The following is a 20,724-nucleotide window of genomic DNA, read 5'->3' as shown; positions in this document are numbered from 1 at the left end:
ATCTATAAAAGGATGCCCCGCATTCACCATCACACTCCATCTCCTTACCCTGCGTTAGTGTCTGCCCAGCGCTTAATCACCACCTGACAAAGTCATTTCTGTACCTGCTTATTTTATTACCTGTTTTTCCCACTCAACTGTTAGCCCCACCAAGGCAGAGATGTTTTCTCTTTTGTACATTGCTGGGTTCCCAGCTCCCGTTTCAGTGCCCAGCACACAGTGGACACTTAAAAAAAGCCTATTAAATGAAAGGGGGCACTGAGCCCTTTGAATTCAAGACAACTCAAGCTTCCAGAAGAAAGGGGAGTATCTCAGTGGCTGCAGAAAGGGAAGTGAAGGTCCCATCACCTGCAGGTGGCTGTTCTGCTCATTCACTGTGCCTGTTCTCTTAATCCCTCTGAGCTTCAGTTTCTTCACCCATAAAACAGAGAAAAGACTAGTACCCACTTTATGGGATTATAGTGAGAAAATACATGAAAATGGCTGAGAAGGTGCTGGATACATGTTAGCCCTTTTGTTCATATGTAAAGGGGACTTAGAAATAACTAACAGTTACTGAATGCTGGATATGTATCAGGCCACTGCTGTGTACTTCATGTAGATTCTTTCTTTTAATCCTCACAAAAATCTTGTGAGGCAGATCCTATTGGTCCCATTTACAGTTGGGGAAACTGAGGCACAGAGAGGTGTAGTGACTTCTCCAAGGTCACACAGCTAGCAATAACTTGGGACATCTGACCATATTCTTTTTTAAAAATATATTTTTAAAATTTATTTATTTACTTAATTTTTGGCTGCGTTGGGTCTTAGTTGCAGCACGCGGGCTTAGTTGCCCCTTGGCATGTGGGATCTTAGTTCCCCGACCAGGGATCGAACCCGCATCCCCTGCACTGGAAGGCGGATTCAACCACTGGACCATCAGGGAAGTCCCTCTGGTCATATTCTTAATCAACACACTTGGATATCAACACAAATGTATACTAGGGAGTAAGTGGTATGTTCTGGGGTGGGGTGAGGGAATGAGGAGGCCAAGGAAGATGCTGGGGTGGGGGGAGCAGTCAAGTAAGGAAGAGCCAAGGTCCTTATGGCTGTGTCCTTTTCTCCTTCCTGAATCTGAGAGGAATGTTGGTGGTCCACCCATTGGGGGTTGATGGGGACTTGGAATCCAGGAGTCCCTGACCAGGTTCTGCCTGCTTTGATGTTTGTATCTGCAGGGCTGTTTCCCTAAGCTCCTGAAAATAACCAAGACTCAGAGCATCAACCTGAGTGGGGGCTCTCTGGGGGCAGCAGTGATACAGGTAAGGTCCAGCTCCTCTGGGACACACCAGTCTCTTTTATTGAGCACCTACTGTGTGCCAAGCACTGTTAGGGACACAGGAGACAGAGCAGCGACAAAAGACAAAATCCCTTTTGGGACTTCCCTGGCGGTCCAGTGGTTAAGACTCCGTGCTCCCAATGCAGGGGGCACGGGTTTGATCCTTGGTCGGGGAACTAAGATCCCATATGCTGCAGGGCATGGCCAAAAATAAAAAAATAAAAATAATAAAGACAAAATCCCCACCATGGTGGAGCTGACATTCAGTGGGGGGGATGGATGATCATTTCAGTTTAAGATACCTGCTGGGAAGGAAGTAAAAGAGGGTGACGGGATAGGGAAGGGAATCAGGGATGGCCTCCCTGGTGACATTTGACCAGTGACCGGAGGAGGTGAGGAAAAGCCATGTGTGTATATGGGAGTTGACAGAGGGAAGAGCTGGTGCAAAAGCACTGAGGCAGCAATAAGCATGGCTTTCTCAAGGACCAGCAGAGAGGCCCCTGTGTCTGGGCAGGGTGAGTGAGGAGGATGGTAGGGCGAGATGAGGGCAAGGCCTTGTGGGCTACAGAGAGGGGCGTGGCTTTTATTCTGAGTATGATGGAAAACCATTAGAAGGGTTTTAACATTCACTTTTTCACTCTACAAACCTTATTGAGCACCTACTGAGTCCAGGCACTGTTGTAGGCACTGGGGATACAACAATAAACTAAACAGACAAAAATCCCTGCTCTCATGGGGATGACATTCTAATCAGCAGGAAGAAACAAAAAATATGATTTTTTTTTTTTGGCTGCGCCAGGCGGCTTACAGGATCTCAGTTCCCCGACCAGGGATTGAACCTGGGTCACAGCAGTGAAAATGCTGAATCATAACCACTAGACCACCAGGGAACTCCCCAAATATGGTTTTTTTAAATTAGAAAATTTATTGCATGATAGTGATAAGAGTTAAGGAGAAATATAAAACTGGGAAGAAGAGAGAGGAGGTAATTTTAAGCAGGGTGATTTCATTACTGTTTATACCTATAAAGGGGGCAAGGCATGAAGGTGCTGGGGGCCTCAGACCTAATTCAGGTGAAGAAAAACTTACTCCAGGGATATGCCCTGTCCACCCAGCTAATGAGTCTGGCTTACACTTATGTGGTAGGAGGCCTGTGTGGGAAAGTGCTGGGGCTCTGAACTCCAGCCCTGGTCATGTCACTCACTAGCTCTCTGACAGAGCATCAGGACCATGGCCTCCCTCATTTGTAAAATGGACTGCCCAATTTTTGTGAGTCATTCATGAGGTGCAGTATGTCAGAGGCTTTGCACAATGCCCTACCCACAGAAAGCATGAAGTGATTGCGGGAAGTTATTGTCATTAAGTCTAGGGAGGTCCTGCCCAAAGCAAGGATCACAGGAAGGCAGTGGCTGAAGGGTGATAAGGTCTCCATGCACCAGTAGAGATGCTCAAAGACTACTCATTATAGCAATACTATTCTCATTCCTGAGCCTTGTGCAAGGGGGAATCTTTGCTCAGAGCCCAGCCCAGATAGGCCCCAGGGAGAAAAGAATGAACATAAACATGGGAAGTAAATGGAAGTTGTTTTCAATTTAACTGGTCCTGATTTTTTACACTATCTAGATTGTAAAAACAGAATGAAATATGATTTGTAATACACAGAACGGATAAAGCAATAAATAATGGCAGAATATTGCTCAACTTTCAAAAGCCAGGTTTCCCTTTTGAAAAAAAGAAAATTCTCATCCCAAACACTAGCCTAAGCAAGCAGGGGCTTCAGTGGCTGCACAAAACAAAGACTTTGTGGAATTAGTTCCCGAGAGTCACTGAACAAGCAAACAACAGCAGCAACAACCACAACCAGCAACACAAAAAACCCTGGGGAGTAGGGGGAAGGGAGATCTGATTTTCAAAGTTACCACATTATATTTTTTAAATGTCCAGTTTTCAACAAAAAAATTGCAAAGAAACAAAATTCAAAGAAATGCAAAGAAACAGAAAAAGTGTGGCCAGCATACAGGAAATAAAAAACATCAGTCAATAGAAACTGTCCTTGAGAAAACCCAGATGTTGGATTTACTAGACAAATACTTTAAATTAGGTATTATATATATGTTCAAAGAATTAAAGGAGACTCTCTAAAGAACTAAAGAAAAGTATGAGAATGATGTTTCATCAAATAGAAAAGATTAACAGAGACAGAAATGAGTTTTTAAAAGGAAGCAAATAGAAATTCTGGAGTTGAAGTGTACAAAAATTGAAATGGAAAATTCAGTAGAGTGGCCCAACAACTGATTTTAGCTGGCAGGAGAAAGAATCAGTGAACTTGAAGATGAGTCAGTTGAGGAACAGAAAGAAAAAAGAATGAAGAAAAATGAACAGAGCCTCAGAGACATGTGCGACACAATCAAGCATACATACATATGTGCAATGGGATTCCAGAACAGGAGGAGGGAAAGAAAAAGACAAAAAGGATACTTGAAGAAATAATGGCCCCAAACTCCCCAAATTTGATGCAAAACATGGATCTACACATCCAAGAAGCTCAATGAACTCCAAGCAGTATAAACTCAAAGAGATCCATGTCTCAACATTGTATAATCAAACTGTAAAAAGAAAAAGATGAAGAGAGACTCTTGAAAGCATCAAGACGGAAGCAACTCATCATGTACAACAGTGGTCCCCAACCTTTTTGGCACCAGAGACTGGTTTCATGGAAGACAATTTTTCCACGGACTGGGGGTGGGAATGTTTCAGGCAGTAATGTGAGCGATGGGGGGGATGGTTCAGGCGGTAATGCGAGCAATGGTTCAGGTGGTAATTCGAGCAATGGTTCGGGCGGTAATGCGAGCAATGGGGAGTGGCAGATAAAGCTTTGCTTGCTCTCCTGCTGCTCACCTCCTGCTGTGCAGCCTGGTTCCTAACAGGTCTGCAGCCTGGGGGTTGGGGACCCCAATGTACAAGGTATCTTCAATAAAATTAATAGCTATTATCTCATCAGAAATCATGGATGCCAAAAGCAATGGGATGACATATTCAGAGGCTGAAAGAAAAAAAAAGTGTCAACTAAGAATTCTGTATCCAGCAAAACTATCCTTCACAAATGAAGGAGAAATGAAGATATTCCCAGATAAACAAAAACCAAGAGAATGAATTACAAACAGACCTGTAAGACCTACAAGAAATACTAAAAGGAGTTGTTCAGATTCAAATGAGAGGACAGAAAACACCAATTTGAATCCGCATGAAGGAATAAAGAACACTGATAAAGATAACTACATAGATAAATATAAAAAACAGTATAAATTTAAATTTTTTAAAAAAACTAGACTTCCCTGGTGACACAGTGGTTAAGTATCTGCCTGCCAATGCAGGAGACACGGGTTCAACCCCTGGTCCAGGAAGATCCCACATACTGTGGAGCCTGTGTGCCACAACTACTGAGACTGCGCTCTAGAGTTCACGCTCTGCAACAAGAGAAGCCACCACAATGAGAAGCCCGTGCACCAAAACAAAGAGTAGCCCCCGCTCGCTGCAACTAGAGAAAGCCTGTGAGCAGCAACCAAGACCCAACACAGCCAAAAATAAATAAATAAAATAATAAATAAATTTATATTAAAAAAACCTATTCTTCTCCTACCTCATTTACAAGACAATTGTATAAGGCAATAGCCATAAAACTGTGTTGACAGGGCTTCCCTAGTGGCGCAGTGGTTAGTAATCTTCCTGCTAATGCAGGGGACATGGGTTCGAGCCCCAGTCTGGGAAGCTCCCACATGCTGCGGAGCAACTAAGCCCATGCACCACAACTACTGAGCCTGCGCTCTAGAGCCCATGAGCCACAACTACTGAAGCCCGCATGCCTAGAGCCCCTGCTCTGCAACAAACAGAAGCCACTGCAATGAGAAGCCTGCGCACCACAGCGAGGAGTAGCCCCTGCTTGCTGCAACGAGAGAAAGCCCGTGCGTAGCAACGAAGACCCAATGCAGCCAAAAATAAATAAATAAAATTCAAAACAAAACAAAACAAAACAAAAAAAACAAAAAACTGTGTTGACAGACTTATATTAAGATGTAATTTACGGGCTTCCCTGGTGGCACAGTGGTTAAGAATCCACCTGCCAATGCAAGGGACACGGGTTCGAGCCCTGGTCAGGGAAGATCCCACACGCTGCGGAGCAACTAAGCCCGCGATCCACAACTACTGAAGCCTGCACGCCTAGAGCTCATGCTCTGCAACAAAGAGAAGCCACTGCAATGAGAAGCCCGCGCACTGCAACGAGGAGTAGCCCCCGCTCGCTGCAATGAGAGAAAGCCCACACGCAGCAACGAAGACCCAACGCAGCCAAGATAGATAAATAAATAAACAAATAAATAAATAAATAAATTTATTTTAAACAAAAAAGAAATGTCTGTTGTTTGTAAACCACCCAGTCTATTCTGTTACAGATGCCCAAACGGACTAAGACAACACCCAAGACAATTAACAGTCATTCCTTGGTATCACTCAAAACCCAGGCCATTGTCAGATTTTCCTGATTGGCTCAAAAATGTCTTTTCACACTTGGTTTCTTTGAATTGGGTCCAACAATGTCCACACAACACGTTTTTCATGTATCCTAAGTTCCTTTTATCCTAATCCAGTAGTTACAGAATTAGAAAATGCATTAGAATACTCTGGATGTTCTGTTAAAGCACAGGTGTCTGAACCTTACCCCCAGAGCTTCTGACTCAGGAGGTCTGGCAGGGGCCCAGGAATCTGCATTTCTAACAAGTTCCCAGGCCATGCTGCTGGAATGGGGAACACACTTTGAGACCACTGCTCTAGATTCCTCCTCTTCTTCTCCAACCACACCTACCTTAGATTTGTTGCAGAAAAGGTGTGGAATGTTGGGTAATGCAGTACCTTCTGGATTTGGTGCTTGCTTCTCTGTGGTCCCTTTATCTTGTTCCTCTCATCCCCATATTTCCTTTTCATCTCTTGTTCTCAGCCTTGGCTGCACATGAGAATCCCATGGGAGCTTTAACAAAATATCGGAGCCTGCAATGCATCTCCCATCTCCTGATTTAATCGGACTGGGTTGTGGCCTGGGCATGGAGACTCTTACATTTACCCAGGTGGTTGCAAGGGGTGGCCATGATCACGGCTGAGAATCAATAAACAAAGAGCTTCATCCAAAGATCATAGCGGACTGAATCAGTTCTTTCACTGGAGATTGCAAAATGGTGGTTTATCTAATTCTTCCATCTTTCTTTTGGAGGGATTTTAAGGAGGATAAAATGGGCACATGTCAAAATTGCTATGCTGCAATCATCTCCCAAGTCTGGCAGGAACACACCTAGTTTTCTTTGGAACCAGCCCGCCTCTCGGATTTCTGTCTGTAAACCAGGGGCAGGCATGTGATCCCAGCAGGCCAATTGGCATGTTCCATCTGTCCAACCGCAGTCATTGGTTCAGGCATGGGCGTGGGACCGAATCTGGCCAATGGGACTTGGTTTGGGGACTTTGGATACAGTAACGGGGAGAGAACAGTTCTGCCAAATCTCACCTGGTTCAGAAGGGACTGCCTCATGGGGGCAAGGCTGCAAAGAGAAGGCATGGAGAATCCTGGGACGGTACACAAGTCCTAGCTGACTCTTGGACTCTGCAGTTCATGCACTCACTCAACAAATATCTGTCAGTGCCTGCTCTATGTCAGAAATAAACTATTTTTAAAATAGAACAGAGGGACTTCCCTGGTGATGCAAGGCGGTTAAGAATCCGCCTGCCAACGCAGGGGACACGGGTTCAATCCCTGGTCCATGAAGATCCCACATGCCGCGGAACAACTAAGCCCGTGCACCACAACGACTGAGCCTGTGCTCTAGAACCCTCGAGCCACAACTACTGAGCCCACGCACTGCAACTACTGAAGCCCACGCACTCTAGGGCCCGCGTGCTGCAACTACTGAGCCCACACACTGCAACTACTGAAGCCCGCGTGCCTAGAGCCCGTGCTCCACAACAAGAGAAGCCACTGCAATGCGAAGCCCGCGCACTGCAACGAAGAGTAGCCCCCACTCGCCATAACTAGAGAAAGCCCACGCGCAGCAACGAAGACCCGACGCAGCCAAAAAAAAAGAACAGAAACAGTGTCATAGATACAGAGAACAAACAGGTTGTTGCCAGAGGGGAGGAGGGTGGGAGGAGGAGAGGAATAGGTGAGGGAGATTAAGAAGTACAAATTTAAAGTTGCAAAATAAATGAGTCAGGGGTATGAAATGTACAGTGGGGGGAATATAGTCAATAATTGTGTAACTTCTTTGTATTGTGACAGTTGGTAACTAGGCTTATCATGGTGATTATTTTGAAACGTATAGAAATATCAAACCTATCAAACCGCTATGTTGTGTAACAGCAACTAACATAGTGTTGTAGGTTAATTACACTTCAAAAACAAACAGGGAATTCCCTGGCAGTCTGGTGGTTAGGACTTGGCATTTTCACCGCCAAGGGACCGGGTTCAATCCCAGGTTGGGGAACTAAGATCCCACAAGCTGCTGGCGCGGCAAAAACAAACAAACAAACAAAATCATAGAAAAAGAGATCAGATTTGTGGTTACCAAAAGCAGGGCATGGGGGGAGGGGGAATTGGATAAAGGCAGTCAAAAAGTACAAACTCCCAGTTATAAGATAAAAAGTACTAGGGATGCAATGGACAACACAATAAATATAATGAACACTGCTCTGTGTTATATATGAAAGTTGCTGAGAGTAAACCTTAAGAGTTCGCATCATTGGGCTTCCCTGGTGGCGCAGTGGTTGAGAATCTGCCTGCCAATGCAGGGGACACGGGTTCGAGCCCTGGTCTGGGAAGATCCCACATGCCGCGGAGCAACTAAGCCAGTGAGCCACAACTACTGAGCCTGCGCGTCTGGAGCCTGTGCTCCGCAACAAGAGAGGCCGTGACAGTGAGAGGCCCGCGCACCGCGATGAAGAGTGGCCCCCGCTTGCCACAACTAGAGAAAGCCCTTGCACAGAAACGGAGACCCAACACAGCCAAAAATAAATAAATAAATAAATTTAAAAAAAAAAAAAAAAAAAAAAAAAAGAGTTCGCATCACGAGGAAAAAAATTTTTTTCTATTTCTTTAATCTTGTATCTAGATGATGGACGTTCACTAAACTTATTTGATCGTCATTTCATGATGTATGTAAGTCAAATCATTATGTTATACACCTTAAATTTATACAGAGCTGTATGTCAATAACTGGAAGAAAAAGAAGAAATGGACTGTTTTTCCTGTTTCTGACACCAAACGTGTGGGGATTTTCCACACCAAACAATTCTCTGGGGGCACCAACAGAGTGCCCTACAGTTCAATTCAATTCTGACACTGCCCCGAGTTAGTGCAGACCCCACAGTTTAAGGGCTCAGTCCCGCAAGACCGGCTCCATCTCAGATGCCAGTCACCAGTATTAGGTCCCCAGGGCACCCATACTTCTGTCTGACGTGGCTACAAAATCAGGGGGTTCCCGCAATCCCCACTCCCTTTCAGGTTTGATCGTTCGAATAACTCACAGAACGCAGGAAATCCTTTACTTACTGTTACCAAGGATATAGCTCAGATGGGAGTGACAGTTTTGTTTTTAACATATTTATTTATTTATTTATTTATGTATTTGGCTACGCCGGGTCTTAGTTGCAGCCCACGGGGTCTTCGCTGCGGCGTGCAGGATCTTTAGTTGCGGCATGTGGGCTCTTCATTGCGGCACGCGTGTGGGATCTAGTTCCCTGACCAGAGATTAAACCTGGCCCCCCTGCATCGGGAGCTTGGAGTCTTAACCACTGCACCCCCAGGGAAGTCCCGACAATTTGTTATTAACTCCAGCCCCTCTTTCCTCCCTGGAGCTCCATCCCAGGGGTTGGGGCTGATGGTCTCAACCCTCTAATCATAGTTTGGTCTTTCTGGCAATCAGCCCCATCCTGAAGCTACCTAGGGGTCCCCAGCCTAGCTTGTCTTCTCATTAGTATACAAAAGATGCTCTTATCACTCTGGATATTCCAAGGGTTTTAGGAGCTCTTTGCCAACAACCAGGGGCAAAGACCAAATATTTCTTTTTTTTTTTTGTATCAGACAGGAAAGAGCTGGGTGCGGTAGTAAAAAATTTAAAAATCCCTGCCTTTGAGGTGCAGATATTACAGTGAAGGAGACACTTGTTTAAGTTAAATGAGTAAATTATATAGTATTTTAGATTCTAGGGGCTGTAGGGAGGAGGACACCAGGAAAGGGGCAACAGAAATGCTGCGGGAGGGTTTGCAGTCCTAACCCGGGTGTTGGGGAGGGAGGTGGGTCAACAGTTTGTTTTGGTTTTTTTAAAATTTTTTTTTAAAAAATTTATTTATTATTATTTTTTTAACAGTTTGTTTTTGAAGTGTGATTGACCTACAACACTATGTTAGTTCCTGTTACACAACATAGTGGTTTGATAGGTTTGATATTTCTATACGTTTCAAAATAATCACCACGATAAGAAGGTGAGATTTGTGCAAAGACCTGAAAGAGGGGGTGAGTGAGGGGAGCCATGTGACTCCAGGCAGAGGGAACAGCCAGTGCAAAGGCCCTGAGGCAGGGGCCTAGTGTGTTCAAATAGCGGCAAGGAGGGGCAGAGCAAGTTTGGGGGGCAAGTGGGAAGAGTGACAGGGCAGGTGACAGGGAAGAGAGTGAGGTGACAGGTCAGATCATGCAGGGCCTCGTGGACCCCGGGTAGGGCTTAGGCATTTGCTCTGAGTCAGGTGGGAGCCATGGTGGGCTCCCACCAGGGGGATGTGACCTGACTCAGGTACTCACTGGCGCCCTCTGGCTGCTATGGGGAGGACAGACATTCTTACTAGAATTAGTTGAGGCAATATCATCCTCTTTGCCCTCCATGCAGTGGAACCTTCCAGGGCCAAGGCGGTGACCACGAGGCCCAGCTAGAGGCAGCCCCAGACCTGAGCCTCCCTGTCCTGATTCGGGTTCTGCAGCATCACACATGGCCCTCGACCAACTATCTACTTGACTGTGATTTAACTGTCCTCTTCCTGGAGGACATTTCACTAATGGCAATAAAAGAACAACCCCATCTGGGCATAACAACTTTAATTTTTTTTTTCTTGTGGAGAAAAGAGCACATCTTTATAAGTGGACATCAAAGAATGGCTTACACAGGAGAACCACACCCAGAATATAAATGATCAGGTCCAGAGCTCTCTCTATAGTGTGTTTTGGGATCACTGGGGAGAAGCCAGTTAGTGGAATCAGCACTTCAACACTGAGATCAAATTTCACCACTTACTTGGTTTTTTTTTTCAGTGGAGTAGGAGAGAAAGATACAAGAACATGATCCCCAGAGAAGCCAAAGAAAGAAAAAGAAAAAAAGCATAACCCCAGATGGCAGTCGTGACAATTTCCCACTGAAGTTGCCTGTGGAAGGACAAGTTGCTGAAAGCAAATGGTAAGAAGGGACAGCACAGATGCAGGATACAGCCTCAAGTGACCTCCCCAGATGCCAGCCTCCCTGGAGTTGGGAAGCTGTTTTCCCACAGCCTTTGGCTTAATTTTTGTTTGTAAACTCAGCAAACTCCCATTCTCTCCTAGTGATCTTTGAGGACATCAGTTTCAGTTCCTCAGAGACCATCAGGAGTTAAAGCTCCCCCCCAAACATCACAAAATAAAAACTTACATTATGTTTAGAAGAAACAAGAAAAATTCTCCTACATCATTCCCAGTCTTAAGAGAACCCAGAGGCAGCTGTCTCAGTTGCTACTTGAAGCTGAACTGTTGAAAAATCTTGTGTAAACAGAAAGCTTAGGCCAGGTCAGGACCAAGATGCAGCCAAAGCTGTTTTTTATCACACGGGAGATGACAAGTCAGCTGGTCCCTCAGATAGTGACACTCTGAACCACCATTTTTTTCTGGCAGCAGTTTAAGGAAAACGAACTGACCAACAGGGTCTTGACAGGCCATGGTGCATCTTAAGAAGCCTTTTTCTAGCTGCTTTAATTTCTCTTTTATGTTAAAGCAATTAACATTTTTGACTCCCTCCCCAAACCTTCAGATACTCTCTCATGGTGCATTTCCAAGAACTTGTCTTTTTCATCACAGTCCGGTTGTTGGTATACAAAGATATCCGCACTTTGAAGCTCTAAGGACAGCCCATGGTTTGGGGTGAACAGGGCCCTCTAGAAATAAATTCAATCTCCAGCTTCTATAAAAGTAAGAACTACATTAAACTTGAACCAGACCTTCCCCACTCTTGGAAGGAAGCAGCAGAGATCCTTAAGACTACAGGAAGTCATTTTGGCGCCAGGGGCTGGGAGACTGGACAAACCATATGCTTGGCCATTCTCACAGTGTCTGTCAAGTTCTGGGGTGTCAGTGTTCCAGGGTAGAAGGTGTCATGTCACTAGGTTTGGACTCTGGTGGGCAGGAAGGGCCACTGAGCTGAGGATGGGGCTGGGTGGTGGGCGGTGTCAAGATGTAGATCCCCAAACTGCACATCATCTCTCAGCAGGAGCCCCTGGGAGCTGGGGACCCTACCCTGGTGGGCTCCCCACTAGTGACTCAACCAGGGAGACTGGTTCCCCGCCCATCCCCCATCAGCCTGCCACTCCCAAGCTGCACCTGTGAAATGCAAGCGGCCACAGCAGTTACCCAACCCTGCCTTCTCGCCCCTCCAGCCCAACCCCAAAGCATTCTTTCGAGTGACTCTTCTATTAGCAGAGAACGTCACTGGACCCTAGCGATGATATGGCTCGGGAAGCCAACACTACGTCTTCAAGGTTTTTCAAGTGGAAGGAGCCAAAGTCCTTACATGCAGAGCAACCAGCCAGCACAGGAAAACAGGAACATTGCTCAATTTCCTTTTCTAGCAGGATGTCGGATGTGGAAAGAACCTTGCTTAAAACGTTACCAGCCAAACAGGGCCCGGAGGAGGCAGGTCTGGGCAGGAGAGCCCAGGCTCCTGACTCTGAGTTAACTTCTGGTAAAAAGTCTCCAGCAGGAACGCCAAGGGTTGGGTGATTCTCTGCCCGGCCTCATGCGGCCCATAGTTCCAGAATTCAATTCTGGAGCAGGGATGCAGTGGATAGGCTGAAACAGTGGCAGGGTCGTGGGTGATGTGGAATTCTGGGGAAGCTCAGAAGGCACTTCTGGGGTCCCTGAAGCCAGGCTGGGGAACGGGGGGTGTGGGGGGGTCTGACTCCCTCTTCCTTTACAACGGGAAAAGCTGCTTTAATACTGCTTTCACAGGCAGAGGATCTGCGGGCCTGAAAGGAGGGTTCTGGGAGGACTAAATCACCACCCTGCCTTGGAGCCTCCAGGTCTGAGAAGGTTCACAAGCAGACTGGGTGACCCTGAGAAAGGAGCCGCCTTCCACATCTCCAGGGATGAAGTCTGAGAATCCCCACTGCACGAGGGAGAACCATCTTTGGCCAGCACGTGAACTCCAAATAACGCCCGACAAAGAAACGGATGTGGATAAGTGGTTCTAACCCAGAAGGCACTGTGGATGCCCCTGCACCAGGCGGGGTGGGACACGCTGCCCGCACTACCCCCATGAAAGCGCCTGAAAGCAGCAAGATCGTGCACGCCCCTATCCCCAGACTCTGCCTGCAGTGCGGAGTCCCCAGGGTCTGCAGCCTGTGAAAGGGGCTGCTTGGGCAGGCTGGTGGCCATGGCCAGAGAATGCGCCATGCGGGAGTTGGCGGGGGGGGGGTGCGGGGGGGATGCGGCTGATGGGAGGGGAGGGGGGCGCCCTGAGCTTGGAAACAGCCCTTGTGGCTCATGCCTCAGTCACTGTCCCTGCCAAGGCAGGAGGGGGTGGGCGGGGGTGGGGGATCATCTCTAGCAGGGGCAGCTGCTGGTATGCGGGAGTGGGGTGTCCCCCAAGGCCGGGCCTTTCCCATTGCTGCCCGGGCTGGAGCTGGGTTCCAGGGACTCATTCATCTTCTCGCAGATGACGTCCACCAGGCGCTCGAAGACCTGCTTCACGTTGATGTTCTCCTTGGCGCTGGCCTCAAAGAACTTGAAACCTGCAGGGACATAAGATGGGAAGAGCTGTGAGACGCTGGGGGGCAGAGCCTGGACTGTAGCATCACCGGAACCTGGGTTCCAAGCCCAGTTCTGCCCTTCGGGCAGCTGTGGGACCTTGAAATATCTCTTTGTCACAAGGCAGTGGCAGCAAGTGTCCAGGTAGTAACATTCTGGTGTCCAGCGGATATGGGGGTGCCCCTGTGTAAGTGGGGCTCATCTTCTATTCAATTTCTGCTGCACAGGAAGGCACAGCCAGGGCGCCCACAGAGCCAGATATTTATGTGGACCTTCTAAATGGAGCCAAGTATTTCACATGTTCTGGAACATATGTTCCAGGTCCAATAAAACAGAGGACTGAGCACTGGCTGAGGACTGGCTTCAGCCCAGGGGCTACCAGTTTGCAACCTCTGTCAGCCAGATAACGGCAGGTTTCACAGAGTTTGCAGAGAGCATACAATGCACACGGTTCCTGGCCTACAGAATGCACTAAAAATGATAATAACAATAATAATAATAATAGGCAGTGCTTACATCATGCTTACTACGCAGCAGGCAACTGTTCTAAGCACTTTACATAAGTTAACTCATTTAAGGATGCTCTCAGGTTTATACTTTTCTTTTGGCCACACCGCACAGCTTGAAGGATCTTAGTTCTCCAACCAGGGACTGAATCCATGTTCCCTGCAGTGGAAGCGTGGAGTCCTAACCACTGGACTGCCAGGGAAGTCCCTATACTATTATAGCCCATTTTACAGATGGGAAAACTGAGGCACACAGAAGGAAAGTCACTCATGTAGATTCATACAGGGAACACAACCAGGCTGCCTGGTTGGAATACTAAGAGATTAAACATTTCTTTCTAGTGTATCACCTTGGGCCTCGGGAGGGAGGGCAGGCTGGCTGACTCCCTTTGGGGAGGGGGATGGCGAGGTAGCTTTGAATATATTCTTAGCGTCATAGTGACCGTCATAACTTTTTCTCATTAAAAAAACTTTTACCCCCCCTGGAAAAGGTGAGAGGTGGTACAAATGCTTTGGGGACTTGCCCAGGGTCCCTAGGCTATAAGAAGTGGCCCGCCAACCTGCAAATAAGGGAATACATGACAGACCTTCCTGCACCCTTAAAAGGTTGGTTCAGGCTCTGCTTGCTGGGAGCTGTCCCTGAACGGTCCCCAATGTGTCCCCATCTGCCATCCCCAAGGTAGGCCAGAAATTCAGACAAACGTCCACCATATTACACACATCACAGGGTAAACAGTCCTCTATCCCAGCACTTGTCATTATCATGCAGCACTATAAAAATGTCATTGTAGTTAGTTACGTGTGTAATTATCCATTTACTATGTCTCTGCTACTGGAACACCAGCACCAAGAGGGCAGGATTTCTGTCTGCCTTGTCCACAACTGCAGCCCAGCCTGGCATAGATCAGATGCTTGGAAACCACTGACTGAATGATTGATTAAACAGATGGATGGATGGATGTACAGATGGATGGATGGATGAATGGATGTGTAGATGGATGGATGAATGAATGGATGTGTAGATGGATGGATGAATGAATGGATGTGTAGATGGATGAATGGATGTATAGCTGGATGGATGGATGAATGACAGAGGCAGGGCACAAACACAGATCTCTATTCTCAGCCTGGTGGTCATCAATGTCACCCCTCTGTCTTCCTAGGCAAATTTGGCATTTCCTTAATTGTGTCTGGCTCTGCCTCAAATAATCTGAGTTTTTTTTTCTTTTTGAATACTTTTTTTCTGGTTATAAATACTCTCTGGAGAAATTCACTGGAGAAACTAGAAACTACTGAAAAATATCAAGAAATAGAGAAAAGCTGTGTGTAACCTCATCACTCAGAAACAATTACTATTGGTGTTTTGATATTTAGTTTTCCACTCTTTTTAAAAATATAAATACATAATCGTTGGGGTTCGGTTTGTAGGGGGTATGTGTGTGTGTGCACATGTATGTGTGTTTTTTCTTACAAAATTGGGATCGAATTCTATCTCCCACTTTGTCCTCTAATGTTTTAAATTTAATGCCAGAGTGGGAATCTCCCCTCACCCCCAGACACTAGATGTTTTCCGCAAGAAGGTGTGGGCAGGGGACTTCTCTGGCAGTCCAGTGGTTAAGACTCCGTGCTTCCACTGCAGGGGGTGCGGGTTTGATCCCTGGTCGGGGAACTAAGATCCCACTTGCTGCGCAGCCAGAAAAAAAAAAAGGAAGGTGTGAGCAGCATCCTCAAGTATTCTAGCCCACGGCCGGGCACCAAAAGCTGACTCCCCAGCACACCTGTTAATGAGACCCAGGCTGAGGTTCCCAGAAGACACAGGGGACAAGGGAGCAGCTTAAATGGCACCACGAGGGAGCAGTCAAACCCCAAACGGAGACATTCCACAGAACAAAGACCCAGTTTCTCCAACAAACGATGGCAAGAAAAAAAAAAAAGAGAAAGAGGTCCGTTATGGTCCAGGGGTCTGCAAACTTTTTCTGTAAAGGGTCAGATAGTACATCTCTTAGGTTTTATGTACAAGCATCAGCAGTAGTTCAAAATCATGCTAGCTAACGCTTAGATGCAACCTACATGTATGCCGGACTGCTTCACACGTCATAACTCATTTAACCCTCCTGACAACCTGATGAGGTGGGGCTGTTATTATCTGCATTTCACACATGAGGAAGTGCAAGCCCAGAGAGCTGAAGTCACCGGTGCAAGATGACAAGGCAATCGAGAAATAACAGGAGTTAATGTTCAATCATGGCCAGCATTTGCTTATTTAATCTTTCTAACAGCCCTATGAAGTAGATGTGGTTTTCACCTGTTTCCTAGATGGAGAAATGGAAGCACAGAGAGGGTAGGTGAGGTGCCCAAGGTCACACAGCTAGTGGGTTGCAGAAGGGGATTCTAGCTCCAGAGTCTGGGTCCTTAACCTGCCCTCCCCCATAGGGGTTACAATGCCTCCCGCAAGGAAAGTCCTGGGGGGGGGGCGCCTAGAATACTAGAATACTCCAAGATAAGATTTTCTTTTAGCTTAAACTTTGAATTGATAATCCATTTACCTGATTCAGAAAGGTAGACTGAAAAGTCCCCTTCCCACTCTGGTGCCCTGGCCTGCCAGGTCTCAAGACACCCAGGTCACCACTGTTACTAAATCCTTCTGTATCCTTCCAGAGTTCCTTTAAGCAAACATAAGTATAATATCCTTATTCTCACCCTTTTTATACACTAATGCGGGGGTTGGCAAACTTTGAGCTGCAGGCCAAATCTGGCCTGTCACCTATTTTTTTTTTTTTTTTTACTGAAATACAGTTGATTTATAATATCATGTTATCGTGTTAGTTTCAGGTGCTGTTGCCTATTTTTGTAAATAAAGTTTTATTGGCAGCCAGTCATGCTCATTCATTGATGTATTATCTATGGCTGCTTTCAGGCAGAGCTGAGTGGTCGTGACACAGACCCTAGGACTGAAAACATTTCCTATTTAGCCCTTTAAGAAAATGTTTGCGGGCTTCCCTGGTGGCGCAGTGGTTGAGAGTCTGCCTGCCAATGCAGGGGACACGGGTTCGAGCCCTGGTCTGGGAAGATCCCACGTGCCGCGGAGCAGCTGGGCCCGTGAGCCACAATTACTGAGCCTGCGCATCTGGAGCCTGTGCTTCGCAACAAGAGAGGCCGCGATAGTGAGAGGCCCGCGCACCGCGATGAAGAGTGGTCCCCGCTTGCCACAACTAGAGAAAGCTCTCGCACAGAAACGAAGACCCAAACACAGCCATAAATAAATAAATAAACAAATACTTAAAAATAAAAAAAAAAAAAAGAAAATGTTTGCTGGGGAATTCCCTGGTGGTCCAGTGGTTAGGGCTCCATGCGTCCACTGAAGGGGGCACGGGTTCAATTCCTGGTCGGGGAATTAAGATCCCACAAGGAGCAAAAAAAAAAAAAAAGAGAAGAAAAGAAAAGAAAAAGTTTGCTGACCACTGGACTAAAGGAAGAAGCCATACCCACCTTTCTGCAGTTTGCTTTTTCCACTTAACCATATACCCAGAGACCCCAGAACATAAAGAAGGCCCTCATCCTTTCTTACAGCTGCGTAGTGTTCCACCATGTGACTATAGTTTATGTGTAGCTGTTTCCCCCACTGTGAAACACTTGGGAGGTTGCCAAGGTTTCCCTCCACTAACGGTGCTGCAGTTTGATATACCTGCCACTTCCCACATGGGAAGTGGATGTCTGTAGGATAAATTCCCAGAAATGGTTTTGCTGAGTCTGGGTTCCCAGGGCAGTGGGGCGGTAAAGGGTATCTGTGGGTGAATCCTCTGAAATGAAATGCAGCAGGTGGTATACAAGTGGGTATTTTTCTGGGCAGATCTTCAAAGGGCAAAGGGTTGGTGACTGTGGTTGGACCTGGGACTCAAGCACAGGGTTGGAGGTTTGGTTCTGGGAGGTCCCAGGCCTGTGGCCCAGGCTGGGCACTAACCAAGGTCGTCAGCGAGCCTCTGGCCTTCCTCAGTGGGCACGACACGCTCGTCCTCCAGGTCACACTTGTTCCCCACGAGGATGACCTGAGCGTTGTCCCAGGAGTAGGTCTTGATCTGCGTGGCCCTGTGGAGTTTGAGGGGCTGTGTTAGGCCAGAGATTAGGGTCAGGGGGAGAGGGCGAAGGTCAGGGGGTCAGTGGTCAGCAAGAACTCACCAGTCCTGCACGGCGGCAAAGGACTCCTGGTTGGTGACGTCATACATGAGCAGGAAGCCCATGGCTCCGCGGTAGTAGGCTGTGGTGATTGTACGGTAGCGCTCCTGGCCTGCCGTGTCCTGGGCACACAGTGGGGTCAGGCGTCTAGAAGCCACTCTATTCCCCACCCCACCCCTGCAGGCCCCTGTCTGAGGCTCCTGTCTCCCAGCCTCATAGCCCCAGTTTGATGAGCAAGACATGGATCTGCCCTCACAGCCCCCCGGTCTAATGGGAGAAACATGGGCCTGCCCGTATAATCTCTCATCTATTGGTGGAGACATATCCCCTGTCCTTGAGGGGTTCCCAGTCTGAGGGGTCAGTGGCCTTTCAAAGACTTATAAGCTCCTCTGACCTCATCTCCAAGAACCAGCTTCATGACCACAAATAAGAACCACATGGGCCAGAGGCTACCACCTTGATGCAGAGAGCCTGATGCTCGTTACCATGACAATCATTACCAGCAGGCGCTTTGGGAGCAAGAGCATGGCTCTGAAGAGGCTCAGTGGGGGGCTCTGAAGAGGCTCAGTGGGGGCCTCTGGGCTTGCCCCGAGAGGGTACCCAAACCTCTTCTCCATTGGTCACCAGGTCTTCCAACCCAACTTGGGTTAGTACTGTCTCCCCCTCAGACCCTACAGGACAGAGCATATCCCCCTCATCTTGATGAATTCACCTCATAGATAATACCCCCTGCTACTCTTTACACCTACTCCAAGCCCCCTCCTCGACTCTGGACACTTGTCCTCACCCAGACCCTCCCCACAGCCCTACACCCTCGCCTGGACTTCCCTGGAGGAACCCCAGCCCCTGCCTGGCCAGCAGACCCACAGACAGCTTCCTGGCCCACCCAGATCTGCAGCTTGATCCTCTTGTCATGGCGGTAGACGGTCTTGACCTTGAAGTCAATGCCCACAGTGCTGACAAAGGCGGGCGTGAAGGAGTCGTCGGCGTATCGGAACAGAAAGGACGTCTTGCCCACGCTGCTGTTGCCGATGAGCAGCAGCTTGAACATGTAGTCGAAGTTCTGGTCCGCTGCATCCCGCTGGCCCGTCGGGGGATCTCCAGCTGACGCCATCTTGGCAGGGAGCCTCCTGGGAGGGGAGGGCTGGAGCCCTGTAGGGAAATAAAACCACCAGGAATGGCTCCAGTGTCTACACCAGACCTGGGCTCAAATCTCCGCTCTGCCACTTGGAAATCAACAGACCCTGGATGCATCACTTGCCCTCTCTGGGCCTCAGTGTCCTCTTCTGGAAAATGGGGATGTTTGTCAAATGCAAGGGCCCAGGTTGGGGGTGCCCCATCTGGCCACTGAGGAACCAGACCCTGCGGAAGGTGCAGGTGTGGACTTTGCCCCCGGGTGAGCAGCTGGTGTGGCCCAGGTGTGAGCTGGGGGGAGGGGGGGTTGCCAGCTGGATAGAGTCCCCCCCTCAGGGCCTGGGTGTTGACTTTGGCAGGTGTTGGCCACCTGCCTGCCCCCACCCAAGCCAACTTTAACTCCTTCCCTGACCCCCATGGGGAGGGGGCTTTCAGTGGATACACCCCAGGTTTAAAGCCCAGCTCTACCACCACATGGGTACTGCCACCTTCTGTTTGTCAAAGGGGCCGGGCCCATCTCCCTCCCAGTAGGGCTGACTCACCCCAGCCCCGGCTTCAGCCCACGGAGGCCAGAATGACGGTCCTCAAATCCAAGGAAACCACCCTCAGCCACCACCACGACCACCTGGTCCTGCCCTTCCTGGCAATCTGTCCCCACGGCTGGGCTGCTTCATCTGGATCCAGCTCACCCCCTCAGCCCTCACGGCCTCAGTTTCCCCAGCTGTTTATGGCTGCCCCCTGAGCCTCACAGGGAGGCTGCAGAAGGCCTGGGTGAATAGGGGCAACCAGCAGAGGAACCCCTGGCAAAGCCATTTCTCAACTGCCGCGCGGGGCTTTTTTCCACTTTAAAGGAGGACCCAACTAGCCCCCCTTTCCTGCCCAGCCCTCCGCCCCACCCCGTGTTCCGGGAGAACGAGTTTGAGGAGGGGAAGAGAAAGGCAGGAAGCCTTTCCCCATGCAGGGCAGGGCCGCTGGTATGGGGGCCCCCGCCCCGCCCCATCCCCCAGCCCCAGCCCACCTGTCAGCCGGTCCCACCTCTTTCTGACCATCTGCCGACTCTCCCTCAAGCCTGGCACTAGGTAAGGGACCCCGGAGGGCTCGGCACTGTCCCCCGTCACTAGATGTGGGGCGCCCCAGCAGGTGCAGGGGAGCTCAGGGGCTTCCTCCCATCACCATATGGTCCCATCTCTTGTCCCCAGCTGGGCTGTCTGCCCCGCCCGCGCCCCATTAACGCTCCCCGATGAGCCCAGCTGGGTGGGGGCGAGGGAAGAGGCGTCCCCCGCTGCCTGTCTTTGTTCCCCAGGCCCCGGGCCTCCCCCTAAGCCCCTGTCCCCCCCCAAGACCTGCTGGGACGCGGAGGCGCGGGTGGGGTACGCTCCTCCGACGGGGTCACCTCGCGTGGGGACGCCGCCCTCAGGTTGTTCCGCCTCCGAACTCGCTGCGACCTGGCCCTGGTTGCGACCCGGAACCCCGCAGCCGCAGCCGCCACCCACTGCCCGCAGCCACCCGGATCCCGCGCCGGCCCC

At 48.9% G+C, this 20,724-nt stretch overlaps 2 protein-coding genes across 4 annotated transcripts in view; one reads left to right on the top strand and one right to left on the bottom strand.

Moving 5' to 3' along the window:
* Nucleotides 1-12,079, top strand: part of TSPAN16 (tetraspanin 16) — a 23,836-nt gene extending 11,757 nt beyond the window's left edge. Inside the window, 2 exon segments of the mRNA XM_036847365.1 lie at nt 1,215-1,298; nt 12,017-12,079. Of these exon segments, the coding sequence (XP_036703260.1) occupies nt 1,215-1,298; nt 12,017-12,079 (147 nt within the window).
* On the bottom strand, nt 11,301-20,724 carry RAB3D (RAB3D, member RAS oncogene family). Of its 3 annotated transcripts, none has more exons than XM_036848725.1 (5): nt 20,592-20,724; nt 18,951-19,216; nt 18,068-18,186; nt 17,853-17,977; nt 11,301-13,369 (listed from the first exon to the last, which is right to left on the bottom strand). In XM_036848725.1, the coding sequence occupies exons 2-5, from the start codon at nt 19,176-19,178 to the stop codon at nt 13,182-13,184; spliced, it is 660 nt and encodes a 219-aa protein (XP_036704620.1). In that variant the 5' UTR covers nt 19,179-19,216; nt 20,592-20,724; the 3' UTR covers nt 11,301-13,181. The 3 variants fall into 3 exon arrangements, with proteins under 3 accessions (XP_036704620.1, XP_036704621.1, XP_036704622.1); XM_036848726.1 differs by having other exon boundaries at nt 20,542-20,710; XM_036848727.1 differs by lacking the exon at nt 20,592-20,724 and adding an exon at nt 19,741-19,840.

The sequence above is a fragment of the Balaenoptera musculus genome, chromosome 3 (assembly GCF_009873245.2).
Source record: "Balaenoptera musculus isolate JJ_BM4_2016_0621 chromosome 3, mBalMus1.pri.v3, whole genome shotgun sequence".
NCBI classification, from domain to species: Eukaryota; Metazoa; Chordata; class Mammalia; order Artiodactyla; family Balaenopteridae; genus Balaenoptera; species Balaenoptera musculus.
Note: the sequence above shows the minus strand (reverse complement) of the source record. Positions and strands in the feature narration are given on the sequence as shown.